The sequence below is a fragment of the Falco cherrug genome, chromosome 1, assembly GCF_023634085.1.
Source record: "Falco cherrug isolate bFalChe1 chromosome 1, bFalChe1.pri, whole genome shotgun sequence".
Classification (NCBI taxonomy): domain Eukaryota; kingdom Metazoa; phylum Chordata; class Aves; order Falconiformes; family Falconidae; genus Falco; species Falco cherrug.
The window spans coordinates 81597312-81620996 of record NC_073697.1 but is presented as its reverse complement, the minus strand read 5'-3'; the positions used below and the strand labels follow the sequence as shown (position 1 = coordinate 81620996).

Here is a 23685-nt window from a genome sequence, read left to right as displayed (position 1 = left end):
GGGTTATAGACTTTGACAGTAAATGGTACTCAGTAAAAACCAAAATCCTGCGGTTTCTCCAGTCTAGGTGTTCCAGATCTATCTCATCATGCCAGTTTGTCATCCTGATTGTGGGGTGTGTGTGAGTTTATCCAAAAAACCTCAGTATTTTTTTTAAAAAGCAATGATATTCAATCCTAGAAAAAAGAACTGTTACAGTCATATAAATTATGTCTCTAATATATAGCAAACTTTTTATTTTTGCCAGGATAAATGCATGCAGTTCTAAACTGTTGTCTTATACAACATTTTAGAAAATGTACATTTTGTGTCGCTCTTCTCTGACTTTCAGAGACTGTAAAATAATAATGAAGGTAGGTTTCTGCTTGGTTTTGTTAGTTTCAAACCTAAAAAAAAAAAGGTGGAGTTCCTATAGGAATAGTTCTGCCCTTCAATAACTCTGAACTTGGTTTAAAAATTACAAGGGTAAGAGGTCAAATTAAACTTAGGTGGCCAATTGTGAATATTTGTCTCCAGACCGGCAAATGTTGTGGGATAATTCAGGACATTAAATATCACAGGAATGAATCATGGGCTCTAGGGGGAGTAATGAATCAAATGCCACTCTTGACTTTGTTCTTCAGTTTTTCTAAGCAAAAGCAGGAAAATAATCGTTAATTATTCAGTGTAGCTTGGCATACTGTGCTACATAATCTTAAAGCAAAGCAAATAGTTTAGCGAGTTTATTTTCAAATCTGTTTAATTCTTTTTTATAGTTCAAGCTTTTTTTTTTTTTTTTCCTTTTTTCCTTTCTTCCTGAAGCATAGGCAATAGCTGTCAAGAAATGAAAAGGCTGGGAACTTGTTTGTCTAAGATATTATACATCTTTAACACAGCATGCTTTTCCTTGCTTACTGGTAGGCAGAAAAGACAAAGAACACTCTTCTACATTATTAGAAAAACAGTAAGTTGAAACCTCGTCTCTGTAGTAAAGAGAAACTGAGAAGGCTATGGGTTGAATAAGAGTTGTTGTTGACCAGCACCTTTGAACACAGTGCTGTATGAAACTCCCTCTGACATCCCCGATATCAAAGGTTACTAACGCCCAGGGAATGTATACAAGAGAAATCAAACCCACAGGCTGACTCTCTTGTGCTATTTTACAAATCCTTTTTTTTTTTTTAGGATTTGGGTTAATTGAGTAACCTCTAGTTAAAAAGTCTTGTCTCTTGGTAGGTAGGTTGTGTTCCTTTTCAGCACTTACATTTATTAACAGATGAGTCTTCATTTGGATGGGCCAGTGCAGATAAAGAAATGTTTGCACAGTTAGTGTGGCAAAAATGCACCCTGTGACCAGTATCTCTCATTTCCTGTTTGCCATTGATACCTCTGGTTGTATTGGCTGAGTATATTGGCCAAGAGATGTAATGAAGTAAGTTCAAATCAGCCAAACTGTTGCAGTCTATCCAGGCATGATTCCTTGCCAGGCAGGTGTGGGAACAACTTGAAAATATGTATGTATTATCGATTTTTAGCTCCATTAGTTAGCAATGTTTATGCAGGTATTTACCTTTACTACCCTAGAAATTATCATAGTAAGTCTATTCAATCAATCACTCTTTTGACCATACACTAAGTGTAATCGGTGGTGAATTACTTGGCTGTGTTAAGTGAGTTGTGCAAATCTTAAGAAAATAAGAAGTTCCAAAGAGTTAAATGAGGGAAGAGTTGGCAATGCTTGCACTGATTTCTTGAAGTAGGTTGAAGTTCACAGTTTATTTGCATTTGAATTAATTGAGATTGGTGTCCAGCAGTGCTTTTCAGAACAGGCTTCAGAAAGACTTTTTTGTATAATAAAGTACTTGTAAATGTTAGTTGGAAGATGAAGGATATCTGAAATGCTTCTTTCTTTTTCTGACAGAGCAAGCTTTTTCACTCATTTTCCTCTAAGTAAGGCTTATTGTAATTCTGAAATATTTTTACCACTGAATGGGCGGTCTGGTGTTAAAAGCCACTATCATTTTTAAATTAGCATATTAAAAACTTTCTGAAATAATTTTTAGTTTCTTCACAAAGAAGTTTCTAATACCTACAAAAAGAAGTAAAATAATCCTAAAACAGCTCATAACATTAATCAGATAAAATGTTATTTCTTACTAAAAAAGGTCTTTTATTAAATGATAGGAATGCCTAGTTTATTACTTTGCATACTTTTGCTTCCATTAAGAAACATACTATTTTAGATACTTTCTGCATTGTAACTCTGAACTGTATGTATTTTCACCATAACAGAACTTTGTCTTCCTAAATTATATGTAAATCATTTTACTTGTAATCACATTTAAACAAATCAATGACCGATGAAACAAAAGCAGGTAGAAATTTTTCTTGTTTAATGATGGGTAGTGGAAATAAATTTCTTTTTCAAATAGTTTGCAGAATATGACGTACTTAAAAGTTGAACATTTCAAGTTGTATTTTTTTTTAAATATTATCTTTCATAAACTTTATTTAAAACACCACTATAACCAACAATATATGTTACTTACGGGTTTTGCTAAACTTTTTCAAGCATAATTACTAGGAAAGAAAGAAAAAAGGCCCTTTCACATCATTGTGGCAGATGAATATAAATCTTAATTCATATGCAAAAGCAGTAAAAAAAAATAAATACAACTTTTGTTTCTATTAGAGACTGAGTATAGTACCACCAATACTGCAATTATATAAATAATCCTTTATCATGAAGACTGTATTTGGTGACTGTCATGCCCTTCCAGTGACAATAATAAACAGAAGCAACAAAAGTACTGGATGCGTGAAAATATCATGATATCTAAGAAGATTTCTTTAGGAAAAAAGGTAAACAAACTGCAGAAAAGTGGGCAGAGTAACTATGAAAAAGTTACTTCTTCTACCCGCTCTGGACCTTCCCATTTCAGTTTAGGCTTATTGCCTTTTTGTTGAACTCACTCCTGGTTATCTGTAGTTTCCTTGCACAACAAGAGGCAGTACTCTAGATGCGATTTAACTCAAGATGTTGTTGACCATCATTCAGAAAATTTGCAACATGTATCTACATACAAAGGCAAAAAGCAAATAAATAACTGAAGAAGATAAGTAAAACTGATTAGAAAGAAACTTCTTCTGTTTTATAGATTCCATAATTTTCCATGAAAGTTTTCTTTTTGTCCAGGAAAGCTTAGCAACATGGCCTCTAGGCAAGACCAGCATAGAAATACCTACATAGCTGTCCTACCTAAGGTGTATTTGTTCCCTGTGTGAACTCCAGATGAGAGTGCACCACATACGACTATATATAATTTTTAAGATTGTATTCTCTGTGTGGAAAAGTTACTAAAATATAAGTTTTCTTTTAAGAAATTAAGATGTACTTATTTTATTTTTTATGCAAGATTCAAACACCTTCAGTATATAAACAGAAGAGACTAGTATCTGCTTTCTGAGAACACGCTGGGTGTAATGGACAGCTCAATACATATGAATAAACAACCAACCTGCAAATAACTATCTTTTAGAGTAGTAGCAGTCCCATTTGCTGTTAATATAGCAGAAAACCACCAATTGTACTTAAGTAACAGAATAGATGCACCATGATAATTTTGAAAATGCTTTTTGCATTTGTGTTTTGCCTTCAAGAGAAGGAGAATTATTTTGGTGCATTTCAGTGCCTTTTTTTTTTTTTTTTCCTCATTTATGTATTGCCACTTCTATCAGCATCTAATTTTTCCCTTCTAAAAGTCTGGTTTAACTCTCAAGTCAATAAAACCAAGAAGCCTCATAAGACACAAAGTTTGTACAACATCTTGGTGACTATTCACTTTTTATGAAAGATTTAAGGTTGTTGAACCTGTAGAATGAAATCAGAGACCAAGCACCTTTGTTAAAAGCAGATTTTCTCAATGTTGTCCAGGTTCAGGTCTGAGAGGTGAATGCTCAGAACATGGTCAGAAAGACAGCATCAGTTCCAAATATTTGCCTCGTTAGCCCTGCAGTATTAATGGGAATGCAAACCCTGATAATAAAATGTAACATCTTCTTTTAACAGCGAGGCCTTCTTTTTTTCTTCACTGTTTCAAGATGGAAACATGAGTTCAGTTCATCTGTTTTAGCAGTGGAAAAGCCACAGAGAAGGAAGAAAGGCTCTTACTTGACAGCATTTTTGCCTTGTCCTTGTGAAATGGAATTAAGTTGTGGGGGTCCTCCCTCTCCTTGCAGCAGCCAAGGTTAGCATAACCTCGCCTTCGGTGAGAAATCGATGGTTTTCATCCTGAGGGCCGATTTCCAAATTGAAATACAGTTCATCACATTGCTGCTCTTCCCTATGATCAAGTTCTTCGACAGAGCTAATTGTTTGAAATAAACCAGAAGACACACAGCACCAGGTTGTGACAGTTTGAAGACTGATCATATTTTGCATTTATTTCCTATTCCTTTTAAAGTGAATTAATCTCAACTGGTATAGTGAGAGTTAAAATATTAATTTTAAATTTGTTTGTCCTCCAACATACATGTTATGGGTCTGTCTTCTATTTAATCTACCTTTATATTCTTATGTAATTCAGAAACCCAGCAATAATTAGTACTACGGTAGTATTTTAACATGAAAATTATATTTCTATTTTAATTTTTATGATTTTTGCTGCAGGCAGTTTTTTGATAAACAGTAATAATCTGTAAAAATTGTCGTACACATTGATGCATGGGGCTGATTTAGTTCTTTCCTTGGGACACCAAAATGAAAAAAAAAATGAACATTACTCCTGAGATTTAATTTTTGTATTATGCTAATTATTCTTTGAATTGGAAACAGTTTTTCAAGTGAATTTCAACTGTGTTGCTTAACTATAATTACATTTTGGTCTACTACTGTCTAATAATAGGCTGATTCTCTTCTTTCATGCTTAAAGAATTATTGTCACAAAAATATTTTAACAGTCTACATTTGTATGTTCTTATTGCAGTCAGGGGGTGTGGGGGGAGTTTAGCTGCACCTTGGGGGTTTCATTTGAAGTGCTTCAGGCGTCACATCTTAAAATCGGTGTCCCCTATGGACCAGAAATCTAATATTTTAATATATTTATGTCCTTTATATCTTTTCAGTGTGATAGTCACATTCACCTACTGCTCTAGGCTCTCTGTAATTTCTTCTGTGCATATGTAAACTGTGAAAAGGGCTTCCATGCTTGTTGTTGTAAAAATATATGTAGTAGATACAGTAAAAAGTTAATAAAGCTATACTGAAAATTTGATATATATATTCAAAGCCTCAGAAATCAATATCAAGAATAACACCCTGCCATGTTGTCATATTTCTGAGCTAGAACAGCTGCCATTATTAATAATGAGATATGAATGAAAGATATAATTCGCTGACTGTAATGAGTTAGTGTTTTTATTACATGCTACCTCTGACTCCTCCATGAACTATGTGAGGTAATATGGCCAGTGATTTTGGTTTTAGCATTCTCTGCTTTCCTTGTGAGACTAAAGGTCTAAATTTAGTGAGGTAGTCCTGCAATTTTGATAAATTGGGTGTTTGTTCCTGGAGTTATCATGTGTAAATTCTGGAAGAAACCTTGAAGATCTGATTGTGAAGCTCTTAATGGTTAAAACATAAACAGTGTCCTGTACCTTTGTTCTTTTTTTCAAGAAATGAAAGCGAACAGTAGATTGTATGCATGCATAGAAATTCTGAATTCTAAAAATCTTTGTTAAGTATTAAATTGAGTTTTTTCGAAGTGACCGACGATGTATATATAAAATATTGGAAAAATCATTGATTTGTTTGTTTTTTTTTTTTTTTAAGATTTAGAGACTCATTTTAAATTTCCCATACATCGGAGGTTCTTAAGGCCTCAGCTTATCAGTTTGATTTTCAACATCAGTTTTCTTATCCCATCATGCAACGTAAGGATGCTGTAGCACACTGATTTATATCCATTAACATCTCTGTAAGATCCCGTTTGGTGTTTTTAAGAAGGAAAAGGGTTGGTGATTTTCAGGGTTCTTTAGTGTTGGTTAGCCATTTCTCACCAGAACTGGATTTCTGAGGTGGCCTTTGGTAAGGTCCACTGATCTACAAGCCACAGCTACTTAGGGAGGGCAATAAGAGTACCATCTGCTGAAAGGAGTTATTGCTGTCACTCTTGTCGGTGAATATTCAGAGGCATATAGCTTCTCAGCATACTGTTTGTTCTGTGTATAGACTAGGTTTGTAAACCAACAATCATCATGAAATTTGCATTGCTTTTGACTAGTTTCTGAGGGATTGGTTCTATCACAATCCTGTAATAACTACATCAGAATTATTTGTATGTGATAGATGTAATGCATAACTAACTTCTATTTCTGGTATTTCTGTCCAGCAGTAATTACGCATGTTTGTTTTCCTGTGTTATCTTTACATTATTTTTTCTCCCTGCTTTTGATAGTAATTTATTTCACAAAAGGCCTCTATGAATAAAACAAATCAGTTTTTTTGGTGTTAAAGGTTGTGTATTTGATTATTTATAACAATTTTTAACATGTTCACCTTGTAGCCTTTCATGGAATACAAAATGTCAACTGTAAGACTTCATGAGTTAAAACACCTCCTTTCAAGTAAGTTAAACTGAGGCACAAAGAAATGGAAAAGTGCTACAGAAGAGTCAAACTCCTTTCAGTCAACATACAATGCAAAAGTGAATGAGCATGCAATGTGCAGTGAAGGTTAAGTTAATTTACAAAGATGAGTGATAAAACTGAAGCTTCAGAGTTGAAGCTTCCTGAATGAAAATGATGTGTCTAGGAAAGTACATTCATCTGAAGTTGTTAATAAGTGGAGGAGAAACAATCCAGAGAAAGGCTCTTGCATAGTAAATTATTTTTAGAATTTAATTATCCTTTATATAAAGCCAATCAGAGTGAATGTGTGTGTGTATGTGTAGAGCTGGAATTATCAGTATATGAAGAATTGATATCTTTCAGTTTTCAAACATGAAAAAGTACCTTTTAAGAAGTGTCACCAATGAATTTCTATTTTAATAAATTTCTGAGTTTACCTAGTGTGTCAAGATTATCAAGAAATGGAGAACAGAAAAGAAAAGGCTATTCTTTCTAGGAGGTGGACAGTAAGAATCCTGCTACTGCTTTTGGCTTGTACTAATATACATCTATACCCAGAAGAAGCCACATAACTGCTCACAAATGAAGGGTCAGAATTTGGCAGATTTGGGATTAAAGAAGAGTGGAAAGTAAAGACAAAAATCAAGTAACTGTACTTATAAATTAACAAAAGCTTCAGAATGTGCTCTTAAATATCCTTAGGGGAAAAAAAATGGGCTTAGAAATATTTTTCCTCTTGTTCCATGTTAAAAGACAGTGCTGTTTTTCTTTTCAGCAGGAATTAGATTTTACTTTAAAATACTTGGGCAGAGGGCAGAAGCCTTTGACATATCTCACTGGAAAAACGTCTTGTTTGCTGGGTATCATAACATTTGCTAAGAGTAAAAACATTGAAATAATCCTAAACCAGAGGAATATAACTCATGACCTACCAAAAGACAGTGAAATAATAAGGTCGTTACTTCCTTTAAAGACATAAAGGAGGGAAATAATCAACAACAGCTAAACTTGTGACGTTGTGGCTAATTTTTTTTTCTCTTAGTTTCTATTAGAAAAAAATTGTGGAATTACTTGTGGAGAAAGAAAGGGGGGGAGGGGGCGAGGGAAGCTTTTCTGCGCTCCCAGACTGACGGAAAACTATTGAGGTTTCATTTACATTAATATTATCATAGCAGGTTGGCATCACTGAAAATATGAGGATATATCAGACACCATATGTGCAGCTCCACACTTAATTACTAAAAGAACACTTCTGTAATGAAGATTATGGCATTGTTTTGAAATTTGCTTCCTCCTCTTTATCCTTGCATGCATATTGTTTCTGGCCATCTGCAGGAAATATTACAAAATTACAGTGGGTAACTAACAACAGAAGAATATTAATGGTAAAAGTCTGTATTACTGAAGGAGGTTCCTAAATTACTGGATGCTTACCAAGTGTGTTATGACCCACAATGTCAATCTAACATTTTCCATTATGTAATGAAATTAAAAAAAACCTCAAAACCTAGAATGCCGCTTTAGAATGGATGTCTACAACATCAAGCTAAATTACTGTCACACAGTGGAAACAAAACTTTGCAGATGTTGGTGGGATGAAAATCTATTACCTCTGTCTAGGTAATTCAGAGTCCTAAGAGCAGACAAGTTTTCCGTCTTGCAGGGTCAAGTTTATAGTCACAATAATATGAGACACATACCCATGTACTAAGCTTGCTTAAACAGCATTTCAATTATATCTTACGTATATTCATTTAGAACTTACAGTGCTCACTTTGACGTAATAGGGCAAGGAAAGCCATGAATCAGAGAAGCACCTCTGTATTTGCACATGTAAAAGTATTAAACTGTATTAATCCATTATTTTGTGGACAGTCACTAAATGGAGTTAGTGGAATAATTTAAAATATTCTTTGTCTAGTTGAATTGAGGATGCTTTTCCCATGTTGTGTGAAGATCTTGAGAAAGTAGGTGTGGTGCACAAACCATGTAAATAGTATAATTACTGAAATGTTTTAAAGACCAGTTTAGACACCCTTTAGTTTATCCAGACCTAAAAATTAAAATAAAGCTTCATTAAACCGCTAAGAAGTATCAATCAGCATGTACTGGAGTTAAGATTAAAAATATTAGTAAAGCTTTCATAAAAACAATATATTTCCGTTATTATAATACTTACAAAGAGAAAGTACTATACTATAAAACAAAAAGCGAATTTTTAGAGGTGTATTAATTGATCTGTGTTGAGGCCACTGCTGTTCCTTCTGTCCTGTTACCCCCATATTTCAGTGTTTCCTTTCCCTCTGCTGACCGACACTGTTTGTATGAGCTGGGCCAGGGAGCTGATCCAGCCGAATTTACCCTCTCCCTCCACTGCTGCCACCTCAGCTGCTTCTCGGCTGGAGTATCGTGGGCCAAGATCAGCTTAAGCTCTCATGAAACAAACTGGATTTCTTCAAAATTATGTAAAGCCGAGTTGAGCTAGTGAGTTACTGTGGCCATTCAGTGAGTGGGCTGTAACAACTGTCCAAGATAAGAGTTGAAAAGAACAGCACAGTCCTGTGACTTCAGTCACGCAGCTGCAGGTAACTACTCCCCCCCTCACCCCCAAGACATCGTTCTAAGCTTCTCTGCCAGGGCTTCTAGTGGGATCCTTTGTCCCTATGGTATAAATTCAATTGGCTGATAATAGTCTTATGGGACCGTTATAGTAAGAGTTTGCTGGAAAGTAAAGAGTTTTATAGCTACTTTTAGCCTCCCAGGCATGTTTCTGGTATCCCATTATGGTTAAAAACTCCAAAGTGCTGGAAGGGGCTAGCTGGCCTAGCTGTCTACAAAATGGTTCTTCTGGAGTAGTAGTTTTTAAATATGCCCTTTCTAGATTTGCATCTCTCTTGGGCTTTTTCAACAGCCAAAACTGGGGTAAAATGTAGACCTGAATCTAAGCTGTCTTTCATGGGTGATGTTCAAAGAAGTCAAGTAACTTTGGAAACGAGATAATTTTGGATTCTTTTAAGGGCTCTCTTTTTTTCCCCCCAGTATATTGTGTTTTATCATACTGTGCACTCACAACTGTGGAGAACTTGGAGGTTGTAGCATTATTATGGGCCATGAATAGAGAAGTCTGTTGTTTTGTTTCCCAGCATTCAACCCAGAAATTGCAGCCACTGGCTACAGTGCCAGCACGGTGTTGACAGTCCTTTATTAAGTGAGAAACTGGGGAATATAAGCAACATGCGTGGCTATAAGGGCTAGCTCCTCTCCTTCCTTAGCGTCATCATCCCTTCTCTTCATCTACTGCTCCATGCAAGTGAACCTGGTTCTTAGGTACAGTCCCCTTCATTTACTGTCTTTATCCTTCTTCGGTACTGTCGTCTTCCTGCTGGAATTTTCTATTGCTACAGGAGTAACTTGGTCCCAGGCCTTATTTTTGGAGGAGGCAGAGAGAGAAGGCTTGACTGGGGTTTGCCGTCAGCAGTGATTAAAGATGATCTGTGTGCTCTCTTGCTCTGGAGGACAGAAACTCTTAACCCCTCTCTTCATCGAACATACTGATTGTCTCATTTATGCAATTGTATGCTTAAGATGCTGAAGATGAGAAAGGTGGATTTTTCCCTATAACTTTAGGCAGGGTAATACTGCTTTTCCACCATGGGCCAAAATGAGAGATTTTGAGACTGTGAGGATTATATGAAATTGATTAATATGAAAGTGATTAATTAAAGACAAAAAAGAGGCTTGCGTTCTTTTGAGTAGCCTCCATTGAGGCCCTTTTCTCTGCTTAGTAGCCATAGAAGAGCTGCAAGAGTACAAGTGTAATAGTTCTCAGATTACATTATGTGTTGCTGAACAAGATGAAAACCTGATTTTGGAGATTATATGTGCAGAAAAAACTTTCAAAAAGGAAAGAGAGCTTTTTGATTAGTCAGTGGTGGTTTGCAGAAATTCTCATCTGGATAATAAGAAATATTTGAAACTGCTGAAGGGTAGGCATTCCCGGACCTTTGAGATATGGACAGAGGCAAGAAGAGATTTCCATTCTAATTGTGTGGGGATGCTTACCTGAGTCAGCACCGCGGATGCATTCATGCCGACATTAACCGATTCATCAATAAAGGGGTGTGTGTAGCTGTAGTACTTGGACACTTGCCACCGGATGATCTGCATTTGTGGCTGAGCAGGAGGAATGCGATGTTCAGCAGTGTCGCCTGGCTCCTTGTCCTGGTGTTGCACTTCACGGTTGTTCTTGGCAACCCCAGAGTCTATGTGGTTGACTCAGAAAGTGGGAGCAGCATCAGGGTGGGATGAAAAAGGGAGCACAAACATGTCTTGGGGAGGTGGGGTGATTACTCTCAAGGCTGTAGTTTCAGAGCCATAATTTTGTGCGAAAAGAGAGATGGGAGGCTCTTGCCTGTACACACAATTCATACCAGATATGGTACGAAGTGTCTGGTGATGGCCATACCTAAGCCATCTGAGCTTTAATTTCTTGTTAAAATCTAAGGTGTTTTTTTTTTTTTTTCTGTTAAGAGGCTCCTGATGTTTCCTGGCACGATAGGTAGTCAAAACTTAGTTCCAGTTGATTTTTGCATTAACTTTTCCCTTTATTTCTATTGTATAAATAAAACCGAAGATGTTAATCTTTTTGCCTTTCCAAAAAAAACCCAAAAACCAAGAAAAAATATTTAGAACTTTTTTCTTTTGGTCAACAAATGAACACAAAAATTTGTTGTTAATATATTATACAGTGGTGGTAGAGGAGAGACAAAATTAATTCCTTTCACATATTCACATACTGACAGTTTAATCACCATGTATTGGCTGCTCCTCTTTGTTTTCTATTATCTCCGTTTCACTCTTCTTGGAAATGACAAATTTTTGAGCTGGTGAATTAGTGAAAAATCTTATTTTACAATCCATTTTAGCTACAGGCTCATCAGGACATTGTAGGTTTTCTGGTTTACTGTCAGCTTTCCAGCAACCATTTGGAAGGCTTTTGTCTAGTAGATATATTAGACCAGTATAAAACCATAAGCAATAAAACTGTAAAATAATATAAAGCAGTTACAACATAACAGGAAATGAAGGTTCTGATCCTAATGAATGGGATTGTGAGCATACAATAAGAGAAATGCATTATCTTATTAGAAATATCTATGCAAAATTTTTAAAAACTTGCAGGTGTTCAATGAAAAATGAGTCTGATCTATAATGATGCACTAAATTTACTGTAAGTAGTAGAATGTAAAAGACCAAGTCAGCTGTCACAGTAAAAAAAACTTTTTTTCGTCTCAGCTATGACAGTGAAGGTGAGGCTTTTTTGTTCTATGAAATCTCAGAACTCTATGTGTTTGCTTCATATTCTAGCAGTCCCTTCATTTCATTTTTCATAAAGAGAGAAGATCCTTCTTTTATTCACATGGACTTTAACATCCAAGTGAAGCAGCAATTTTAGCAGACATCAGAGTTTCGATTCAAATAGGGGTCAACAATGTATCTGCAAACTTGTTCCCACAGTATTCCCAAAGAATGCCGCTAAGCTGACAGTTTCTGGACACTTCTCTAGTTGATGGATCTAAGAAAGCTCTTGAATACAACAAATTGCCCTGGCAACCCAAGCCAGTTTTGTGACTGACAGAACAAGTGCAATCTTCTCTATTTCTTTCTGACTATGCTGAATTCAGGCTCATGAAGAAAGTTGACCTTTGTGGCAGTAAAGAAGAGAGAGAGACAAGTCACTGCAAAGCAGGAAAAGAGAGGCAAAAACCTCCACAGCAGTTAAATTAAAAAAGAGAAAATGCCTATAACTATTTTAGCTATTCAATTACGGAACACTTTCCCCTATTTCTGTGTTTCAGTGGATTTGTCTGAGTAGACACAATTGTATTTTTTTTTTATTTTAGGATAATCACAAGCAATTTTGGATTTAATTCATTTTAGTTCATGGAGTTATTTTAGAGTTTTGTTTCCATTGTCACTAAGCCTTATAAAGTTTCATTGAACTTTTTCGTAGTAATTGTACTTTTTCATAGTAAAGCCCAATGAAGTTTCATTGAAACGTCATTGTCACTAAGCCCTATAAATAAGGTAAAATTCTGGACCCAACAGACTAAATGTGGATTTTAGAGTTGTTTTCATGTTTCCAATTAGGTTAGGATTTCATCTGTAGTTGACTTAATTATATTAATGCAGGCACTGAGGGAGAGCACTGGAGGGCAAATGTATTTTTTGTTCAATCCTGATAAGAACAGACCGCCCTCAGCTACAAAAAGTCCTTGTTTGTTTAAACAGCTGCAACATAACATCAGTCCTTTTGGTCACTGATCGAACTGTGGTTCGATCCAGTGATACCAAAATCCATGTGCATCTTTATTCTCCGCAGTTTGATGCTTTGATATTTGCTGTGAGTGTTTGTACTGTTATGTACATTCCTCTACATCATACCAGGGTGCAGCCACATCCTTCTGCGAAGTGTTCATCTGTGTTTAAGGAGGCAGGGAGCTCATGGTTCCTTGCATGTCATAGATGTTCCCGTATCACATTTCTCTCTGGTATGTCCTCTAGCTATCTTCCTATGCTACGAAGATTGCTGAAACACTACTTCCCCGGCCCCAGACTACTACCTTCTCTCTCTATATATGGTTGTTATTAGTATGTGGGTTTTTTCTTTAGGTTTTGCTTTTTTTTTTTTTTTGTTACTTAAAACCCCATTAGAGTTAAAAAACCCAAACTGCTCCATTCAAATCTTTGCCATATTCGTGGTGGTACTGAGCCACAATCTCCAGGTGGGTTGACTTTAAACCAGCTGAGTTATTGAAAAATCTCTTCCACTGGGTAACAAAGATGGGACCCATCTCTGTTGGCTAGAGCACTTCAATAGAGCAAGTTTCATAGACGTAAAAGGATAAAACCATAATATTAAACAGAATACTTACTTAATAGAAAGAGATTCTCCAAATTATCGTGGTAGTTTGAATTAATAGTAGGGATATTGTGGTTTAGCCTTCATTCAAGGAGTTCAATAACGCCAAGGCTTCATTGTTTTTGTTGGTAACTAATATTTTATCAAAACCCAAAACTTCCTTGCATAATAAAAGGGAGAATTAGGGGTGGTAGATTAGCATATCATAGCAAATATGGAGGAATTTTAGTCTTTAATTTAGCAATTTACCTGTTTTAAAGGAAGTTGTATCTTGAGTGGCCATTTTGCCTCCTTTAGGATGACATATTTGCTCAAAAATACAGGCAATGATTTACTATGGAAGTGTCAACAGCTGTTGTTTCTACTTATATTTAATTAATGGTTGTGGTATTTTATTTAAGAAGACTAAATAAGATAAATATTTCGGGTTTCAGTTTTTTTCTAGCATGCACAGATTACACAGTTACACAGTGATGTATTAGGTGTTAATTTACAAATTTTGTAAAATGTTAACAGCACCAAAATATTTGTCTGACTGCTAAGCTGGCAGATTTTATATTTCTGATTTCATAAGATAAAGCAGTTGGAATTCCCATCGGTTGAGATGCTGCCATGATGATAAACATTAATCCTCCAGGATATTGAACCAGCTGTAACAAGCTTTCTTAATGAGGGAAGAAAGAGACTGTGTTGCTGACAGTATAACTTCCCCAGACTAGGACTTGGATGTGTCAACGATGGTAAAAACACCAGTTTTCTGTGGTTGATACTGAAGTCTCAGGGAAAAAATCAGAGCACCATGCACAGCTCAGTTCCATTAAATAAAGCTCCTCTGAGATATGTGAAATATAGTACCCTAATTTTTTTTCTGCTTTCTGTAATATTAAAGAAATTGTGAGATTGCAGTCATGAGATCATGTAAACATGATAAGAAAGATTTAAAATCGCAATTTCTCGTTTCATTATAATTCATTGGAACGTGGGTCACTGACACTAAGACATCTGGTGTCATCCTTTAAATAAATAAGTATACTTAAAACGGTAAGATTAAATTAGAGCATGAAGTTAGCAGCAAAGATCTCACCTAACATGTATCTCCACTGCATCTGTGTTCCAGGTGTTTTGGCCTTTCAGAAATGCCCTCAGCACACTCAGGCCACCGGGTGGGCTCAAGGGAGCCAACTTTAAGCCTTCGGGGCCCCTTCCAAAGAAGCTCTTCTAGAAAAGCCCTGAGCAGATGCCTCTGGGGGAGGGAGGAAAACCTGGCTCTTGTGCTGGTTGCTCACTACGAAGGTGCCCTGAGGGACCCATCTCAGAGCCACCTGTGTTTGTAAGGTCTAATCAAAGACCAAGCATGGTAGTACAGGACCAAAAGCACAGGGGTCTGCACTCCACCTTCTGCTTGTGCAGCAGGATAGTTTTGCAAATTAAATCAGGAAAGGACTGAGGGAGAGATGGACGGGAATCAGCAGAAGGCAGGGCTCATCTGGCATGGTGAGTGCTTTTTGTGAGATTTTTTTTTAAAAAAATTATTCCTCTCCTTGTGTGTTCGTGCACATGAGCTGTCAGCAGCATCGCTGGCTGTTCGGAAAGGACTGTGCCAGCCTCCTTCGGTGTGGGTGAAGGATGACGAGCGTGTGCCTGCGAAGTTGGTGGCTGTAGCCGCATAAAGTAGCTGCTGAGAGACAGAACAGATTGGTACACAGATGTACGAGCTGTTGGCTGCCGTGGCAGTGCTGCATCTCGCTGGTGCAAGCCCCAAGCCTGCTGTACATTGTTAAGGTGACCTAACAACTCCGTTTCAGAGCGTAGCTGCCAGTTCTGGAGGAGAACTAGAGGGTGACAGCGTGAGGTGCACTAGGCATGAAAGCTGGCAGCAAGTCCTGGGGGCAAGAGCTGCCATCACAACACTGTGGTCTGCTTTCCATGTAGCATTTCAGCGAGGACAAACGTAGCTAACTATGGATTATGCCTGCATTTATAGAGGAAAATCTGATACTGTGATTGCTTTACAAGAACCCTATTTTTGGTGTGATAGCACCGCCGGGCTGGAGGTACCTGCTCTGAGGGTTTGGAGGACGCAGAACCCAGGAGAAGGTGTGGGAGCACGAGCGGGAGGTACAGGAGGGGCAGGCTCATGGGAGAGGACACGCGTTTGGCTAAAACTTCTGCCACTTGTTCAAAGCTCGCGTAATGGAATAATCTCTGTTTGTACAAAACCCACCTTGTTCACAGATGCCTTTCTGCCATGAAACTATAATGGTAGATAAAAAGTGTTCTGAGAAAGGGTAGCAGAGTGTTCTTTCCCAGCAGGTATTTGCATTCATCAGTATATACAATGAAGTCCTCAAAGTCACAGGCAATGAAGCATGATTTATGCTTATTACTGTAGCTGTATTATAAAGCCATTAATAAGACTGAATATGGTGACAGAACTTATGTTTTTTTTTCTGATCCACACAAAATAGAAAATTTAATTCTTATTTCTTTTCAGATTAATAGTATGTAATAGACAAAGACTGACATGTCCTGAGGGTATACAGTACTTCTCCTTGATATGTTGAAAATGACCTTTTAAATAATGTCAAGTTAATATCTGATGCATCACCTTTCTTAAAGGTGTGAGGAATGCAGTGATCTAGCCAGTATTTAAGATTTCATTTGTCATACTTTGTAGGTGCATTAAGTTGATTAAATCAGTGTATTGGGGTGCAATGGTCATACTTTCAAATTAATTACATCTCTGTTCTTAACGCCAAATATCCTGGCTAGTCACCATATACTAACACAGAACATGAGCATAATAGCTAAGGAATTTTGGAAACAATTTCTTTGGAAGTGGAAAGTTTCTTGATTTTTAATTATATGCATTTTAAAATAGGGCATTCTCATATTTAGGTATATATTTTTGCTCTTCATACAAACTCCGACTAAGCCAGGTTTCATTAGATTATTTTTTTTTTTAAATGCACTGTATTGATATACTTCATCACATCTGGACTGGTTTTGTATAATAGGATGTTTTTCCAGTCTGGTTTGTGAAGATTACAGCATGGGAAGAGGTAAAACAGTGCTTAGTAAATATTTGCTAAACTCTCATAACAGCAACATCTCTCCTAGTCCAACAATTCCAGGCGAAGAGTCAGGCAGAGAACAAAATTTACCAATGGACTGCTGAAGGGATCTAGACAGCATAATGAACTTTGAAAGGAAGCACTCACCATGGTATTGTAGAATATATTAATCATGATTAGATATTCATAAGGAAGGTGTCAGAACTGGGATTTAGTTTGTTTTCCACAAAATATTGAATTTGCAAGGATGAAAAGCACTAGCAGGGGAGAAAAGGGAGATAGAGGTTCACATTACATTTACTTAAGAATTGAAATAAATTGTCTAACTCAGGGGTGACTAGCTCATCAACAGGGATAAATGGCAATTCTGTGAACTTTTCATGCAGTTTTCTTTGCTTAAAAAAACGTCACTGAAGAATATTTGAATTAATTTGTATAATAGTTTTTACACACTGTTTGATGGAAATAAAAATAGGTTAAAAATACCTTCCTTCACCACCAAAATTTGTTGATGCTGGTGGCTTAGGAGCTGAATAAATGAACTACTTATTTTCAGAGCAGTTATGCCTTTCTTACTGAGTGTAATACTGTCATTAATTTTAAGATAAAGCACACAATGTACATGGTGCACAGATACCATAAATATCTGTAATTTGTGCATATGCATATTGAAGTATAATGTACAGGGCCTGATATGTATCAGTCTAATGTGCCTTTGCTTACAGAAAAATTACACTGAATTTACTAGTGATAGCTAAAGTTCAAAGTAGCTAGATATTCAGTTTATGTAAGACTCTGCCTCAGACTCTGGATGTGCATTTGAATCCTGTCTGCATGATTAATGCTATTTGAGAGTTTGCGTGCAATGGAAATATTGAAGATTATTCAGCATCAACTACCCGACTTGGAAACAGAGGATTTAAGGCCGTAAAGTCAATAGCCTAAGCTAAGTAAAAAGGTAATATATGATTTTATGGTATTTTGCCTTTTTTGTTTTTAAATAAGTACTTTCATAGTACTTACTGAATAGTATTTAATAGTGTTTAATAGTAATTAATAATTGATTTAACTATAACTGAGCATCTTGCAGCATAAACCACTTCTGAGATAGTCTGAAAGTTTGAAGGCTCCAAGATTAGCCCCAGTTGCTCTGCTGAGCATACTAAATTGTGTTTGATTGAATTGTACCAAATATAGTAAATGACCATATTTTTAATCAAGAGTGTATTTTAACAAAATCAAATATTTCATACTTCATACATTTCAGTAAAAAAAAAATGTTACAAGGCCTTAGAACTAACTTAATACTTAAAAGATTTCAGGAGACCAGAAGGTAATACTCAGGTAATACTCAATCGAGAGCTCTAGAAAACAGCAGACTACTCATAATTATATTAATCAACATGTAAGTTGTTAGTTTCTCTTACCTGAAAATCCTTACAGGTATGTAAGAGCTGTATTGTAATATGTGGAACTTGTATTTATTTAAATATGTTGCATGAACAAACACACCCCTGAAAAAAAAGGTAAAGGTCAGGAATATATCTGCCTGACCGTCTGATCTCGCAGCACAAGCAAATTCACTAGAGTGCTTTCTTGGTGACACCTCAGCGATGTAGCAAGCCCAGGAAGGAAACTATATGTTCAACAGCATTTCACTGAAATTGTCGAATATAATTGAATAACACTTGCTTATTTCTTGGAATGTTTCTTTCAGAGCTGGTCTGTCCCTTGTCTTCTCTGGCTGTGCAGCTGCTTAATTCAGATCCTGTTTCAGTTTGTGGCAAGTCCCCTGAGACAGAAAGTGAGATTAATGCCTTATTCATCTTTGATTAAGGCACACACACCATCTCCCTTGCTTCTTCCAAAGTTCTCAGAAATATATATAGTCTGGGAGATTAAAGGAGAACTTTTTTTCTACTTTTCTGTGTGAGAGTAATGGCAGAAAAATGTAGAAGTTGCTTGTACTCAGGATCTCTATATTGGTTGAAGTCTCATATTTCAAAATATTTATTACATCTATATTGGTAATGCTTAAAGTATTTGATTTTAAGCATTTTCCTATGAAACAGTTTTGATTATAACATTTAACTGTATTAACCATTTGTTTGACTCTGAAATTCCTTAACCCCACGTATCTTTTGTTCTTGTGAATATGTAATACCCTGTGCACTTAATAATGCATGCTAACTGTAGTCATTCATATATTCGTATCTAATGATCTGTGAAGAAACGAGACAGCTTAAAACTCAGTATGTCGACCCTGACTTGGAACAAACAAACAAAAATTCAAATAAAAGTAGTCATATAATAAAAAACCTAAAAGTAACTGCTATACAAATATGTAATTCCTGAAGCAAAAAATACGGAAGAATGCTACCCAAACACTGAAACATAAAGTTCTGTCAGATTATAATCAATGACTAAACAAGATCAAGATCAGTAATGCACATTAGAGTTCAGAAATATGTAATTTTGCCCCAGAGTGCATGATATAAGCATAATTTAAAATGCAGTTTCTGATTGTTTGATAATATAACCACTAAAAGGAATGTAACCATTTGTGCTGTACTTCCAAATAGAAATAAACCTGTTTTTTTAGGTATCATGAATTTATCGAGTTGATACCTTTTTTCTTTCTGTTTCTTCATACACAGCAACAAAATCTGGAGTTGTAATAAAGCTTCAAAAACTGATTTTTATTCTGTCTTTTTAATTCAACTTTTTAACAATGTAAGTCTTTATGGACAAATCATACTTTTTTCTTAAAATAATAGCTTAATAATGGCATTGATTTAAGGAGAACTGTGGGTTTAGTAGTAGTTTTTAAATAAATAGCCACTTATGTTGTGCAATAAATTCAATAGAAAATGTATGATACTTTGAAAAAAAGTGATTTTTTTTATTTCTGAAAAGGCAAATATTACTTTTGGGATGTTACGTGACGTCTGTCCAAAAAGCTGACTTCTTTAATTTAAAGTTTAAGTGTTCATCCAAGTAACAGGCAATGAAGTCAGAAACTGAGCATGTAATCATTTTCTTTTCTTTTGGACAAGTACAAAGGAGAAGCCTTTCAAGGTCAAACTATTTTCAAAATTATAAGGACTCTATTCTTTTACACCACATGAGGCTAAAATATATGCCGTTCAGATGGGAGGGTGGTGGAATGTGGCTGCCCTTAATGTCTTCTGTGAATGACTGTTCTCCAATCTAATTTTCATTGTACGGTGAGATATTCCACAAGTGCACAAAGGGAACAAAGGTTCAACTGTGCATAACTAGTATTAGTATGCACAACTGCTAAACTAATCTGATTCTGTCCGTGAAAGTCAACAATAAACCATTTTCAATAACTGTTTTTCAACAAACAAAAATTAAGGGGTATTTTCTTTGAGATTATAAGTCAAGATGCTGATTTTTTATTATTTTTGTACACAATGGATTTATTGTTCCAGTAACGGTGATACTGAGAGCTAACATAGAGGCAGTGAAGGAAAATGCCATTCTGTTACATAGTTGAATTCTCAGAGTTCTGAAATAATCTTTTCCTGTGCTTCAAGTCGGTGAGCTAGATTTGTTGTAATAAACCCATAGTAAAGGTCCATCAGAACGTATGATTAGCAGTTCTGTTTTGGTGGATATATGAGGGGAACCTGAGAAATATTTTTTACTGTGTCACTTCCTATCATCACTTTAATATCCAGTTACTGAACAGGTATAAAAGAAAAGACATTAAGTTATTTATGTAAAATATCTCTCTCTAGTAGATCTTGTTGTCTTTGTTTCAAGTAATTTACTGCTTAATATATTCTGCAAGAGATCTCCTAGGAGAGATACCTCTACTATGTATATTAGAAAAGCTGGAGTAGTAGAAAAAAGGTACTTGAAGTAGGAACTGTTAGAATAAGCAAGGATGAAGAAGAAGAAATCTTAAATCTGATTAATAGGGAGACTCAAATGAGATTGGTTTTGGTGGAACAAAAGAAAGGTGGCGTCAAAGTAGTATGGTATATTAATATCAAGCTTGAATTTCAGTTAAAAGTATGAAAGCTAGGCAGGCTGGCGAAGTCAGCTAGAAGGAGAATGAAGCAGGCAGCAACCCCCAGTTTGGTAGACTAGTCCCCAAAGGCGGCTAACGGACTTCTGCAAGATCCGTTACTGAGACTCTGAATACAGGTAGAGCTAAAGTCCATTTCATACCTGTGCTATCTCCCACAAGAATTAATTTCATGCAGTCCCTGCCTTGAGGACTGCTGCTATATGAAGAATGATAGGAGTCAAACCAATGGTTTGTGTAATGGTATTGACAGGAGCACGACCGTAAATGATACTGAATAATAAGCAATCCCCACTTTGTTCACATTTTATGCTCAGCTGATTTCCTATAAAAACCAGAATGTTAGGCAAGACTTTAACATTCTGTACACACTCTGGGCTCTTAGGCCACACTTCCGATGCTTTATACTTATTCATGTGTATCTTTATTCTTATCAGAGGTTTCTACATTAGTAGTGTAAGTGCATTAGAAGCAAGATAGAAAGGGAAAAAAATAATACACTCATGCATAAGTCAGCCTGCACGGAAGTTGTTCATCTCTGTCCCATATTACAGGACTAAATAATATAGACTAAACAGAATGATTTGCACATATGTCAAAGTGATGAAGGATCAGTTTGCTGTGTTGACTTTTTGGAACAATAGTTTCAAAATGGATGATGAATATCATTAATAACTATCAAATATCTCTAATAGGTACTGAAGCCACTTATGAAATGTACATTTTTAGGTCCATTAGGAGACATAAGGAAACTCTCATGGCATATGTATCTATAAAATCTGTAAGTATGATTGTTATAGGCCTTCCATAGTTCTGATCTTATCTTTATGAAGGTATAATGTCTTTGTCCAGGCAAGAGCAGCTCTGATATAAATACTCTATGATTTTTTTTTCAGCAGCTCCTGCGAGCATTTTCTCATAAAATTCAGAATATAACTCTGTCAAGGCCTTTAATATTAGAAACAGTTCTACACATTCTTCCAGATTGTTGTGTATCTCCCTTTCTAGTATCAGTATCTAATATCATAATTTTAGTTCTAAATTGGACTAGTTCATCAAACCAGTCCGATTTTTTCTGGAAAAATCACATTTTTTGTTCATTCAAATAGAAAGTAATTTTTTTGATAACCTGGTTTAAAATGTACCACAACACTGCAATCAGCACAAGCTAGGTTGTCACAAAGACTGCAGGATGACAAACTTACGGGCTGAGTGCAGATGAAGTAGATAAGATCTATAACTGTATGCATACCATATTGTATGTAATCTACCAGGTAGATATTGGTACTTACTGTTAAAACGTATCTTTAAAATAATGATGTCTGAAACTGTTAATTTAATATTCTGGCTTAATATTAAAATTGCAAATAGGTGAGTATCCTTCTGCTATTTTGTTTCTGTGAAACAAAAGGTTACATTAAATATTGAGAGTGGCCTTGTCCCTCCTTTTCCTCATTTCTTTATATAACGTTTCAATTTATGAAGGTGAACTATGTGTAATCAGTCTATGATTTTAACTTTTGTGTAAGAAGGAAAATTAGACGTAAACAGTACTTCTTTCAATTTTCAGTGCGTCTTCATAAAGTTTCATAGGTTTGTTTGAAATACGTGATTTTTACTGTTCTTAGACAAATTTCAACAAGGTGCTATTGTTTACGCAAATAAGAATAGTTACTGAACTGTACTCACAGTAAAAGACACTATGTTGCAGTGTTATGAAGTGTCTGTTAAGAATTATTGCAAAGTCTCCTCCAGGATGACAATATTTTTCTTGCTAATTGTAAAATAGCATTAGACAAGTATGAAGCAAAAAATTTGTACAAAACTGTACCAACAACAGTGTTTGAAACAACTATTTCTGAAAACAATGTTCACTAAATATCATTAGTACTAATATAAATGTATCTACGTAGCTTCCTGAAGTGTCCTGTGACCAAGCAGTTCTTAAAGATGTCATTTGCAAATTTGGATTTGTTTCTAACAAGTAAAAGAATGCTGGTGCATTTACCATGGTAGTGCTTTGCTGGTTCAGGTCATCCGCAACACAAGTTGTGGGATTCTGAAACAACAACCATCAAAACCCCAAACCGATCAAAGTTTTTCAAATAACCTGCCCTGAATTTTGCACTTGATCGGAGTGAATTCTGGGGCAAGATGTGGGGAGTTTATTTAATAGACTGGAAAAATTCTTACAATGCTGACATATGTAATAGTGCTTATAGACTATACATATTTTCAATAATGCAATTTAAAAATCTCTTCAGAATACTGGCAAAAATTTCAGTGCTTTGCTTACATTTTTAGATGTCAGTGCTAGTAAAATGAAGAAAGATAATAATAGATGTATGCTAGATATTTAATACTTTTAGGTTGTGAACAGCGCATCACGGAAGACTGCTTAAAGGAGAACATTGATGAACATGTGACTAATGATCATTAGTTTTCTTTAATTTGAGAAAAAGTGTTGACATTTTTACTACTGTTCTATTATTCCAATCTTTTCTGATGCTTTTCCTGGTTGTTTCCTCAGTGAACCTCTTGTATGAGTATTGAATAGTGATAAGAAACTGTTCAGTTCAGCATAACCTAATTGATATTGATGTCCCAAATACTACTAGCTTTTTTCTTTTTGCTGTTGTGCCAGATGGAGTACCCTATTTCTACTATATTTATTCAAGCCCACAAATGGAATATCAGTATTGTAAACTTTTATGATATGACTTGTGCAAAAGCAATATTGCCGCCTGTCACTGAACGTTTACATTTTATTTTGACAGGAACCGACCTGTAAAGATGTTTATGTGGTGGTCAGCTGTTTTACTTCTTGGATGCATTTTGCTGGGAGCAGACGGGTGGCCAGCCAAGGAAGGATACGACTTTAGGCACTATCAGCCCCTAGTCAGATTACGCCACAAGGTACAGATAATTCTCTAGCACCACTGGCTTTTCTTCCATTGTCAAAGGGATAAATGCCAGCTTTGTTTTGTTTGCGTTTATTGGAGTAATATTCAGAAATAAACTCTGTG

The 23685-nt window shown here is 35.8% G+C and overlaps 1 protein-coding gene across 4 annotated transcripts in view; it reads left to right on the top strand.

The window, feature by feature from the left end:
- Positions 1-23685, top strand: part of FSTL5 (follistatin like 5) — a 322952-nt gene that overhangs the window by 3002 nt on the left and 296265 nt on the right. For all 4 annotated transcript variants that reach the window (XM_055696639.1, XM_055696626.1, XM_055696630.1 and 1 more), the window contains exon 2: positions 23437-23575. In XM_055696639.1, coding sequence (XP_055552614.1) covers positions 23453-23575 — 123 coding nt within the window. In that variant the 5' untranslated portion in view covers positions 23437-23452. The remainder of the gene's footprint in view (positions 1-23436; positions 23576-23685) is intronic.